The 12862-nt window shown below is 39.4% G+C and overlaps 1 protein-coding gene across 1 annotated transcript; it reads right to left on the reverse strand.

The window, feature by feature from the left end:
- Positions 1–10761: 10761 nt before the first annotated feature.
- Positions 10762–11925, reverse strand: LOC139728273 (uncharacterized). The gene has a single exon (XM_071639232.1). It carries the CDS (start codon positions 11923–11925, stop codon positions 10762–10764), a length of 1164 nt encoding a protein of 387 aa, XP_071495333.1.
- Positions 11926–12862: the final 937 nt, after the last annotated feature.

The raw sequence follows: 12862 nt of genomic DNA on the forward strand, positions 1-12862 counted from the left end.
GAAATGATACGTGACGAAACAGTGAACGTACATAATTAATTGAGTTTATAAGGCGCAACGAATACCTTAACGTTTAATGATAAACTCTGTTTCAGGCAAATCTAATGGCCCAGAGCGATTCAGAACCTGTTTTCTATTTTGACTTCACTTCGTACCTTTGTCTTTCCCTTGATAGTGAAAAGTTGTAAGATAAAAAGGAAATAAAGAAAGATATTGAATACACTTTTAAAATGTTATTCGTGGTAAACGGTCAGAAAACCATGTGCAATGTGATACAAAAGTCCATGCTTTGTTTTTTAGGGAGAGATTTGATGCTAAATGACGATTCGTGATGCAATCGATAGCTGATATCATATGTCAAATTAGCAATAGCAATTTAGGAATGATTAACAGCTACAAACAAATCAATTTACATATTGTGAGAGCCTGATGGTGTCAGGTTGATGAAAGAGTGAATTCAGCATTTCCATATCTCTTGCTCTCGATCGTTGACTCTACACCTTGGCTATACGTATTTATACCTTGATCTTTACTTTTGAGGACGCAAAAAGAGCACGCAAAGTGAAAGTGACGTCACGAATGTATAAATACAGTGATTTCATCAAATGTGAAGAAAAAGGTCATAATATATATATTATGTAGATGTATATAATTATATTCATTGTCAAGACGTACATCTAGAATTAGTAGAAAATAGTGCATTGTTATTGGTAGTCATCACAATATCGCGTCGTTCAAGGATCGTACCTATAGTTTTAGTTGAGACCTAACACTCGGGTTTCGAACATTTTTCGGTGAGATGATGAGAAACCTCTTATGAAATAGATTATGAAAGAGCATGTCATTCTAAGAGGAATTAAGAATTTATTTGATGAAAATTGGTTTTAAAATTGCTGAGATATCGAAAACAGAGCAATTCTAATAAAAGGTGGGACCCATATAGGATTGCTTTGTTTTACTTTAGATGTCTCAGCCATTCCAAAACCAATTTTCATCTAATTTAACTTTGAATTCCTCTTAGAATATAACGCTCCATATTATTTCATAACTGTTGTTTTTTATTTTGTTTTTGGTGTCTCGCAAAAAGTTAAAAACCTAATCCTCATCTCCACCAATACTACTGAGTATTATCATCCCTTTAATGTCAACATCGGACGTTTAACTGAATATTAAAGGATGCACAAAAAACAACATTTGAATGGTAACAATCTCATTTGACAATGGAGATAAAGTATATTCAAAGAGAAAGAAAGAGGGGGAAAGAGGGGCAGAGAAAATGAAAGAGAGAATGAGAGATCTTCCAGTAGGGCCTACCTTAGGTTCTGTGTCTTCAGTTTAAGCTCTATTGATATTCATTAGAATATCGGTCCCTTCCGTTGATGATGCATTTTTCTTATATTTTATGTCAACCGTACTTGCGATTTATTCGTGTGTCTGCGCGTGATTGTGACTTTACAAATATCGTGATTATCTTTCACGTCTCTCAGTGTGTCCAGGGCCTTACGTACGGAAACAGACGTCACCCCTTACCTTGCCTGTAACAAAAGAAAAGAAAAAGACATACACCAGTCGCCTCCAGCATCAAGAAGATGAAAGGTTTTCTCCTGATTTTTCCCCTCACTAAGTACGTTTTCATACCTCTTGTTTGTTTTTTCATCTTCTCACCTTATCCTTTTTTTTCTTTTTTCCCTCTTTGCTTTTTCAAAAACCCCACGTCTTCTTGAAGTGGTAATTTGAAACTTCAATCTTCAGAGACAGCAATGTCGCTCTCATCTAGGATTTACGCTGCCGTGGCAACAAACGAGGTAGGGTTTCAGTGAGATATGAAATTTCCCGACGAGCGACCTCCGTCGCGGCCGATTACTTTTTTCTTCTTTTTTTTCAACCAGAAATAATTGTTTGATCATTCATTTTCATTCTTTATATTGTGGTGACCGTATTGTAGTAATGTAAATATTTCGTATACATTAATTAAAAAAAAATATTGGGGTAGCTTGAACTGAATTGAGGGAGAAAGACGAGTGTATATTTGGTTGTTTCAAAACATGTTTCAAAACAAACAAACAAACAAACAAGCAAGAATAAAAACGAACGCTCACGTCCGACGTGGAAGACAAAATAGTTCCAAAGCTTCGCGTATGAGATAAAAAGTCATCCGCATTACTTACAGCACATTTACATTACACCATCACACAGAACTATGATATGTACTGATATAAACCTCTCTCCTTTTCGCTATAATGTCAAAAACAGACCCTTACGATTCAATATTAATACCTTTTCAGCATGCTTTTATCTTGACTATTGTTAGTCATAAAGATTATAAAGAATCAATTACTGACAACAACAAAAAATAAAATCCAATACTTCTGTATTGTCCGTTCCACTGTGTAATTTTTCCTGCATTTGAAGACAGACACAGTTCTGCCAGATAGTAATATCACGGTTTTGCCTATCCCTGCTGGAAAGAACGCAGTGTCTCACATGTGGTGTGTTCACAAAATGTTCACACAGTTCACTATGTGAAAACAAACTCTCGAATTTAACAGTGTGAAGATGATTTCACACTGTGGTATTGTTTTTCACAGTGTTCACATAGTAACGCTCTGTTCAACACTGATTTGGTGGTTCATACTGTGAATAGATCATGTATATAATAATGTATATCATATAAACATATATAGATTTTGCGATATGATTATATTCCATATATTGGTACATAGAGAAACACATTGCAACAATTTCTTTTTTGAAACAAATAACCCCAACCTAGGAAACAACCGGAGGAACTCCATCGACTTGATATAATTATCTCATTTTATAACAACATTTCAGGGAATTTTGCGTTAACGTTGTATGAATTAATGAAGCTAACTCTTTATCTTATATATTGCCCAATAATGAGCAAAAGTTTACGCAGATAATAGGTGAATTTGACTAAGGAACCAACTTTGGACAATTTGTTTGGTAAATTAGTTTATCTTTTATCTCAGCGAAGCAATGATGGCCAATCTCAAAGAGAACTATCTTCACGATGAACATATTGTACCACACATAACATTGCTTTTGATAAAAACAGCATATGACGAGACAAGACTAAGGAACTGCTAACAATCCATTTGCAGTTAGATGCATTTTAATTGTCATCAATATCAGGGGGAGAGTGAAAAACGGCCTCTTGGGTAAGACGGACACACCCAATTGTCTCCGCGGGTATAACGCCTGCATTAGGTTATCTAAATATTAACTAATCGCGCAATTATAATCCTGAATAAAGGGAATGGTGTGGGCAAAACACGTCCTCTCCAGCAGAGTAAAAAGGTCGTTTCTACAGAAACACAAAATAAAGGGTAGACTTTGTCTTTAATCATCTTAATGTCTCTATACTTAAGGGTTATTTTGGTGAATAATTTACCTTTCTCGCTTTTGCGAATTCGCGTAATTCTGTTATCAGCTTGAATGCGTTGAGTGACATATTATTATGAAATTGCATTTATTTCAGCAGGGGTCACTGTTCACTATTTCCAAGTGGTCGTTGTGGGATAATGACGGACTTATGGCCCTAGGAAGGAAGCAATACTGCGGACAAGGACTCGATCTTATATGTATCTTTCACTGTTCAGCATGAAATGTATCAACCCTATTACACAGCATGCATTCATCCATTTACGCAAAGGCTCTGCCACAAACGCCTTAAAGAACTGCTACCAACGAGGAAGAACGATTTTTCGACCATTTCGTATTTCGTAAGATCTTCTCGGCGTTCGTAGACATTTTTTTTTTTTTAAAGTTCGCAGCCTGGTCGATGGTATCGTCCAAGATTCTTTTCATCGTAAGAACCACTCAAGATTTTCGTAAATTTTGTAGGGTTGCGAGACAAATATTCTAGAAGGATCAAATTCATAAAATGATCGCAATTGCGCCTAAATTGTTCACAGAGGGCTCTTGCGGCGTACGTAGGAAAGCCTTTTACAAACGGAGATTCGTACGGCCTTCGTACGAACGACTCCTAGCGTTCATAAGACATTCGTGAGTACGCATTACCGTGCAATTGTTGAGTTTTAAGGAGTATAAAGCCAGACAGTTCACATCCTCGTAATCATTCTGTTGCAGATGTCATCTTCAGCTGCAGCTGCAGTTGTAGTCTCCTCGGCACTAATGTCATTTTGACATTACATGTATCAAACTTTCAACAGCATAGAATTTTCGAAAGTATACGTACTGCAGTGGGGTTTTTTTTTTGCAACTGGAAAAAATAAAAACACATATTTATGATACATTTTGTATCTTCTAACGAATGACTTGAGAATGCGATGGGCCGCACATGGGACTATCTTGAGACGGGCCGCACATGGGACTATCTTGAGACAGCAAAAATCGTAAGTATGACGTATGACAACTCAAAGGAAAAGTTCACCTTCATAAACAAAGGATTGAGAGAATGTAGCAATATTAGTAGAACACATCATTGAAAGTTTGAGGAAAATCAGACAATCCGTTCAAAAGTTATGAATTTTTGAAGTTTTTGAGCAGTAACCGCTGGATGAGAAGACTACTCCAGTGTATGAATAACTTAGATGTCACATGCGTACAACAATGTAAGGAAAATATAAAGAGAATTTCACAAAATGCCATCTTTTGAAAAAAGTACACATTCCCCTGACTCGTTACCGACAAATGTTATGGGTAATATTATTCCCCCTGCCTTTAGAAAGAGGCAAGTCAAGAGCTCTTTTATTATGCGAAAAAAGAGAAAATATGTTGAATTTTCTTTTACATTTTGTTTATACTGTTGTACGCATATGACTCACAATCTGTAGTAGTCTCCTCATCCAGCGATTCCAACACAAAAATTTTAAAAATTCATAACTTTTGCATCGATTGTCCAATTTTCCTCAAACTTTCACTGATGTGCTCTACTAATATTGTTGCATTCTCTCAATCCTTATGTTTATGAAGGTGAACTTGTCCTTTAAGGCATTCTTGCCAAAAACGTACGAACTCTAACGAGTCTAAGGCCATTGTGTAACAGAAAATCAATTCGTTTCTCAAGAAGGTCTTAAGCTGTTCTTGTGAATTAAAAGGCGTTCGTCGACGGTCGACAGAACTTCGTGAGAAGACTGTAAGAAACTATACCCCATCAACGAATCTCTTGGGACTCGTGAATTCGTAGGAACAGCCGAAGGAGATAATTTTTTTCGCGTACGAACGCATCGCTCAGTCGTTTGTTAATTCGTATAGTCTCTCACGTTTTTGTGTCAAATTTGGGTCTTCATCTTGTTCTTTATTCAAACTTCGATTTCATCAATTTCTGACTTCTGCTAAAGAATAATTCGGCAAAACCACCTATTTCTGTTCTTCGAGATAATGTAGTTTTGAAAATCAAAGATCTTGCGTCAGAGTTGCCATCCGTATAAAGCCTTAACAGATCCTTGACAGCGCCTCGAACTCGTCGAGTCACGTGGTTTTTGCCAAAACAACACGTACAGCAAAGATCGTATACTCCTCGAGATGAGTGGTTTACCAAAACGATGGAAAACAAAAGGGCGAAGAATTTGTTGGCAATACTACATATCTCAAGAAAATCACAATGATTGATTTTGTTTTGTTGTTGTTATTGTTTAGACTGTAAAAAACTCACAAAATACATTATTGACATGCAGGTGAAGTGTGCTATAAAAGAAGTAAGCAGCAACATAGCATGGCTTTAATGTTTCAAGGGTTGGAAATCTATTAGTGTCGAAACAGAAATATTTGTTTTCTACAACATGGTTGCTTAGATCCTGATAGAAGAAGTATCAAGGCAGACTCCCACCCTTTTCTGTTCGGTCACCCTTTCCACAATAAAAATAAACCAACAAACCAACAAAAACCATCCAGCGGACATGTTTTTCGTGTTGTTTTTACTAATTTTATACGTTTTTTTTTTGCGCAGGCATCGAAAGGAATTCGGCTGTTCACCTGTTCTCCTACTTTATTTTCAGTGTTAAATTAATAAAACTATTTCAATGAGCACCCTCAAAGAAGACAGAATATAATTCCATGCAGCTCTCTTCTTCTCTTTCTTAAGATATCTAGAATTAGCGTCATTCTTTTGCTGACAATCGAGCGTTGGAAAACAAAATGCGGAATTTGTTCCAATCTGTTTTCTTCTGTTTTTTATCATGTATTCATTGTTTGGAACAAAGAACCTTCTATTTCATGATGATTTTTTTTTCTTTTTGGTGTCATTTGCTTTCATAGAAGTCTAAGTAAAGCCTATTTGTACTTATCTATTTACAAATTTGCGTTTACATAGTTCCTCGATGTATACTTGTGTGGGGACGCGGTAGATGATGATTATAGTCATAAAAAGGGATTATTGATTTCGTCCTGAACAAAATTATCTTCGATGACACGATGTTTACTGCAAAGGCAGTTTGTATTCCATTTAGGGGCCTAACAGGCCTCTGTAAGTCTGTATCGAAATGAATGAATGAATTATGCGTTATGTGTGTATACTGCACAGGTGTCAATCTGTACCGAGGGATGCAATTGGGTGACGGGGTTGAAAATGGGCGATAGTCATTGCATACTATAGCACGAATATAAGCCATGATGCGCACATGCGTGCCATGTGCATACGCAAAGAAAATAAATAAATGAAGGGAATGAAATAGCAATATGTATTAATCTCTGTATGTAGTACATGTACGTATTTCCTTCTCTTTATCAGATTTCTTAATTTTCTTGACTTCAGTAAATTAAAACAATCATCCACAGAGGCTTCGATCCAGTCTATAATGATGTCCGAGGAGGAGGGAGCAAGACTTTGAAGATGATGTATACGAGAGAGCGGAGCGACGTAGCGGAGGAGGGTGTGGGAGCGGGATACCCCCTCCCACAGGAGAGAAATTTATCATTTTCAGACTTGTACTTCAGAGATCCAGTGCACATATAATGGTGAAATATTCAATTTTTGTCTCTATCAAAAAAGAAAGAAGAAGAAGAAACATTCGTTTTCAAGGAAAGGTAACGATAGAGGGTGTGTGTGTAGGGGGGGGGGGGGAAGGCTCCATCCCACATAAGGGAGATTTTGCATTTTCAGACAATGCCAGACCTGAAAATTCAGAGTTCTATTGGTGACGCATGCGATTTCTGTTTCTATAAAATATTAACATTTATATTCAGGGAAATGTAGGGGGGGGGGGGGAGGGTGTGAGAGGCTCTCTCTTATATAGACAAGGGAGATTTTGCATGTGCATGTTCAGAACTCAAATTAAGAGCAATAGTGCACTTTTTTTTAGATATTCTATTTTTGTTTCTATCAACAGAGTAAGAAAAATATAAGGCCTAAACTGATATTCAAGGAAATGTGGGGGAGGGTGAGGGTAAATCAGATCTCAACCGCTGCCCCGCAAGTCAACAAGAGAATGATGAGAATAAGAAGAAAGCTGAGAGAGAAGAGAATGAATGGTTAACAAGAATTAACAAAAAAATACATAGAATTTCATAGTGTGAAACGTGCTCTTTCAATTTAGATTTGTGAATGCATCATCACTGTATGTGACATTGTATTTTAGGCGATACATTTTGTTTATGGAAACTTTTTATTCCACCACGAATGTTGAAAAGCCCGATATTATATATATATATATATATTGATCTATTGCCATTTTAGGTTTTTTATCACATATATGTATGTGTGTGTGTGTGTATGTCTATTCAATGGTTACAGTTTGTTAATCGGAAAATTAAATAAGGTCCGTTAATTAGATAATGAAAAAGAAAAATAGTTCGTTATTCCAATGTTTCGCAACTGGCACGCACCTCCTTTTCATTTTCCGATTGACGAAATTCGGAATAGCGAACTTTCTGTTCATTCTCGGATTAACGAAACTTCGGAATAGCGCACCATCATGTTCGGATTAACTAATACTACACTGCTATAATAATCATCTTCGGATTAAAGGACATCTAGGTATAGGAAGCTATACCTTTAGATTAACGAACCTTCGGAACAACTAAGGATATACCATTTTTGGATTAACGAATTTTCGGAATAACGAACATCACCCATCAAAATGACACTAAGATCAAAGGAAAATTTTCCCGAAGGAAACTCGGTTTGACAATACATCGTTGGGGGTGGCATCGTATACCATTGGATGCATTTTCTGTCGAAAGGACACAGAATCTAAAACTCATATTTTGTACGAAAAAAAAAATGCATGTCACAAAGGGTAAAAGCGCCCAGGAAAACCATGCATTTCAAATATCGAGAAACGAAAGCGTTTCGTTGCTACCTATAGGTATAACATCCCGATCTACACAGAGACTCGTTCATTAATTTCCAACCATCTCTCCTGATCAAAAATCACAATACAATTGTCATAAATCATTTTCTTCATCGCTATTGCTGGTTATATGATAGAGAACAAGAAAATAAAGATCCTTCAATTTTCCCCGCACTCCAGTTTGACTGCAAGTTTTGGAACAGTCACAAACACCAAGTAGGCTTTGAGGAGCATCGCACACACACACACACACACACACACACACACACTCACACGCACACACACACATACACACAGACACGCACTCATACACATATATTTGCACTTAACACGATCATGACATACTCAAATCATGAAGCTACTGTAACTATACCATTTATTATTTATATACATACTAGCACATAACCTTATGTCCATTCCCAGGCGTAGGCCAAATAACATCAAAAAAATAGACGGTTTCTGTAATTCATTACAGCTTATGGATGTTTCTTTTCTTACTGCCTACTAACAAAGCATTTCTTTCACCTGCCCTCTCCTGTTAAGTTCCTCTGGCGGGAATTCACTTAGTTGATGCTTGGTCGGGCAAGCCTTTGGCAAGCTTTGTGGTTGTTACCCAAGGTTAAGGGCAACTTTTTTGAACAAACATGCGTAAAGTCTGAATACATCACAAAACCGGTCTATTGAATCATACGGGGACGAGTGATTATCAATATGAGAATTTTTGCGAATATTTGCTAGTTTCGCACTTGTGTCTTACCTGCTAGACGCGTGCTACTTACCTTCTGCTTGCGTGTATTCCGTGTGACCTACGTGAGTGCGTTGAAACCGATCCGTTTTCTGTTACGAGCGACTTACGGGTACTGAGAAGTACCTGCGTTGGAGTTGCCTGCGAGGTGCTGCCGGTAAGGGTCTCCTACTGAAGAAGTTTTGCGGGTTGACTTGCGGGGAAACAAATTTGCTACCCGGAGCTCTCAGCAGTTGGTCCGCACCTGACAGTACCTAGCGCGTATCTCGCCTGTAGTTGCCAGGAGGTGCGCACGGAAGTCCGATTTAACCGCAGCCAAGTTTTGAGCATGACCAAAACTTTTTCCGGATGAGTCGCGGGTATTCCCCGGAGAGGTCCGCGCAGAACGCCAGTAGGAGGCCCTTAGCGGCAGCACCTCGCAGGCAACTCCCACGCAGGTACTTTGCAGTCCCCGTATGCAGCCAAGATAATGACATTCTGTGGGACTTCTGCCATTCATTCAGAGGAATTCCTTCACTTAGTTGTCAGCCCCCATGCGTGGCACGCAGGTCACATAGAATACCCGCAAGTAGAATTTAAGTAGAACGCGTCCATCAAGTAAGACACAAGCACTGACTCGCCCAAATTCTTGTGAGCTCTCAGAAATTGTGCGGAATGCTGGAAAATCCCTATACGCAACAAGCCTGAGTAGCTTGCCCGGAAAGGTGTGACAGGGCCTAAACATGGCTGCGGGTGAAAAGATTTTTGTGCGCACCTCCGGGCGACTACGGGTGAGATACGCGCTAGGCACTGTCATGTGCGGGTCATCTGCGGAAAGGTGAAATACGGCGTTTAAACGAGATGATTATCAACACAGAATTTTTACAGTCGCGATCAACAAATCATGTCTACATCAAGATATTGTCGACTTGTAAGTGTCGACTTTGACGTAGATTTCCGTTAGAAATAAGGCAAAAATTGAGATTGTTTAATGCGGCCACAAAACAGTTTCAGATCAAAGGTTTGGAGGATTTTTTATTATCATCAGTAATGTTCAGTATCTACTGCCACATGGTACACAGGTAGCACACATTCACACATGGTTATTTTACATTTACTTTTTGTGATTCCACAAAGCTCTAAACGTACAATTTCGCAATTTCATTCATGGCAATATCTTATGTGCCTTTTCACCTGTTTTGCAAATGAATAGTGCTATATCTAATGATGATTTTACGAACATTTTGATGAAAATGAAAGGAAATGAAAAGAAATAAAAGGAGAAGGAAACAGAGAAGAGTGTACCCGCCAATACTCAATACTGACGTTACAATGCACGTGGCCGCGATTTCCACAAAGCATAAAAGACTGGTGCGTATTATACGAATCCCTACAGCATCTTGCGAAATTTCTTTGACAAATACGCGTTTTGCCGATAGCACATTTAATGACGATGGTTGGGCAAAATGAAGAGTTAGATGATCTAATTTGTTGCGCACATGATAGATGTATCCCCCATTATGATAGTTTAATCTGTAGCAGATACGAAGCGTAATAATCACAGCACAGTCCTTCAGCCTTTGCATCTAAAACAAGCAAACACGAGTTTCCATTATTCTTATTACGTCGATTGAGCTGGTATGGTCCTACAAGAAATATCATATAATGATTATACACAGTATGGGCGTTAAAGGCGACAGCGAGATTCCCCTTTCCGATGAACATCTTTCCTTTACGTCGGGCGAGACGGGGGCAGTGTGATTATTGTCCACACCGAAGATATTCGACACATCCTTGGCGGAACTTCCGGTTGAAGATCAGGTAAAAGAACACGTTAATGAAGTGATTGCAGTTTTTCAGCTGTAACAGGACGTTAATTGTGGTCAGAGCGTGGGGTACACGCCTGGCAAAACCCTGCTTAGAATCCGGGGGGACCAGTCGAAGTGCCACGGTCGGGAGCCAACCAATGAAAAAGATGATAGTGGTGAACATCAGCATCTGGGTTGTCTTGTGGTCCGCTTGACGCCGTTGCTTAGCAACAGGTTTGGTAACAAGAACGCTAGCCGGTTTGTTGTCCCAAGCACTTGAAGGTGGGATACGTGTTGTACTCACAACGGCGTTGGGGCCGACCTGTTCCCCTGGTCCATGGTCTGATTTAGACTTGTTCTGATCACAGCCGCCAGCGCAGGAGATGTGTGTGTCATCTGGTGAAAGCGAATGCTCTGATGTCTTAATTGCGATTGAGATGTCTTTTGATGGACGAATGACTGGGGTCTTATCCATGTCAGCGCCGCTACTTAGGGGTGCAGTGATGGTTGAAACGGTTACGTTACCTGTTATCATTTGCTCTCGGAGTTTTTGTTGTTCTCTTATGGTATTGTACACTCTAGCGTACAGAATGATTATACCGAGGAGCGAAAGCAAGAAAATCAGCGCGGGAAATATGACGTAAAATTTTCGCGCCTTCGGATCATACCCGTACGTGTTGCAGGCATAGGTGTCCCCTTGCTTCTTGGATGTTGCAGTGAAGATGAGGGGAATCTGGACGAGGGTTGCAAGGAGGATGCAAGCAGCGGAAATGAGCCACGCCCTCCATGCTACGATCATTCGGGAAAACGGATGTAGAACCGCCACGTAGCGATACACTGCGAGTGAAAGGGTGATGAACAACGCCGAGTAAAGGTTTGCCTGTGCCACCATGGATATGACGATACATGTCCAGTCAGCGGGACCGTGGAACGGGTGAACGATGGCTTTCGTCGCCAACGACAGACAGCTGAAGAGGTCGACGAGAGCGAGAGTGATGATGGCAACATCCGTTGCGTTTTTCTCCTTTCGCCGTCCAAAGACGACGGCGATGAGAAGGTTGCCCGGTACGCCCAACCCAACGGCGATCCCGCCGACAGCGAGCCGACGACTTGCCATAATGGGACCGTGTGGTGTTCGGATTTCACTCGAATCAGTTTTTTTTTTCAGCTTTTTCTGGAAGAATTAGATGCTCCAATCTTTTGGAGTTTTGAGTGAAGATTCCAATAGTAACAACACCTGTTACTGATGCGCTACAGGCAAAAACGCGCGGTTGGTGTTCTTGTATATATTGGAACGTGGCGTGTGGCGGTCCGGCAGTCACCAAACTCAGCTGTTGCTATATCTCGGAAAAGTTGTACTTCAGTCTCGCGATATTCAGGTTTAAGTAAAGATCACGGCAGTACATTTAGAATTCGCCGATGCTCCAGGGAATGATGCAAGGATGCCATTATTGTGTGTCTTGAAATGACGATCGACAGCAATCAAGTTACATTACTTCTGATTGGACGGATATGTTAAACTTTACACTAAGGGGAAGCATGGACTATTCCATTCCTAATCAGACGTTAATTTCATTTCCAGTCACCGATTGCTCTCCGACGGATCTCCTAAAATGGATTAACCCACAAAATGTACATCGTTACATTATACATGTACTCACCTTTGCCATTTTGAGGCTGTCTTACTAAAGGCCAGGAATCCATCTATGTTATATCCCAAGTAGTTAAAAGTATTATCTGTCATTCTCAAATCTCAATGTGCCCCTTTTATTGAAATGATGGCCTAGGAGAACGTTTACTTGTGGTATAGAAAATGTTTTCCTTAGCCACTCAAGGCAACACGATACACTTTACGCTGTGGAAAAACAAATAAACAAACAAACAAGCAAGCCAAAACCAAAACAAAACATTAGAATATTTGATATTATTCGAAATATGCTGCACTTTCATTTTGCATGTTAATTGTCATATTCTCGGCAAAATGCATGTGAGAAGGTTACAATTATTGACGGTTTAAATTTTGTCCGTTGTCTTTACAAAGTCATACATTGCCT

Source organism: Diadema antillarum, unplaced genomic scaffold (assembly GCF_040938485.1).
Source record: "Diadema antillarum isolate AM-2024a unplaced genomic scaffold, OU_Dant_1.0 seq00000170_RagTag, whole genome shotgun sequence".
Classification (NCBI taxonomy): Eukaryota; Metazoa; Echinodermata; class Echinoidea; order Diadematoida; family Diadematidae; genus Diadema; species Diadema antillarum.

What these genes read in the sequence shown, in the direction of transcription:
- LOC139728273 (XM_071639232.1), bottom strand. Translation starts at nt 11,925, where the DNA reads ATGGCAAGTCGTCGGCTCGCTGTCGGCGGGATCGCCGTTGGGTTGGGC.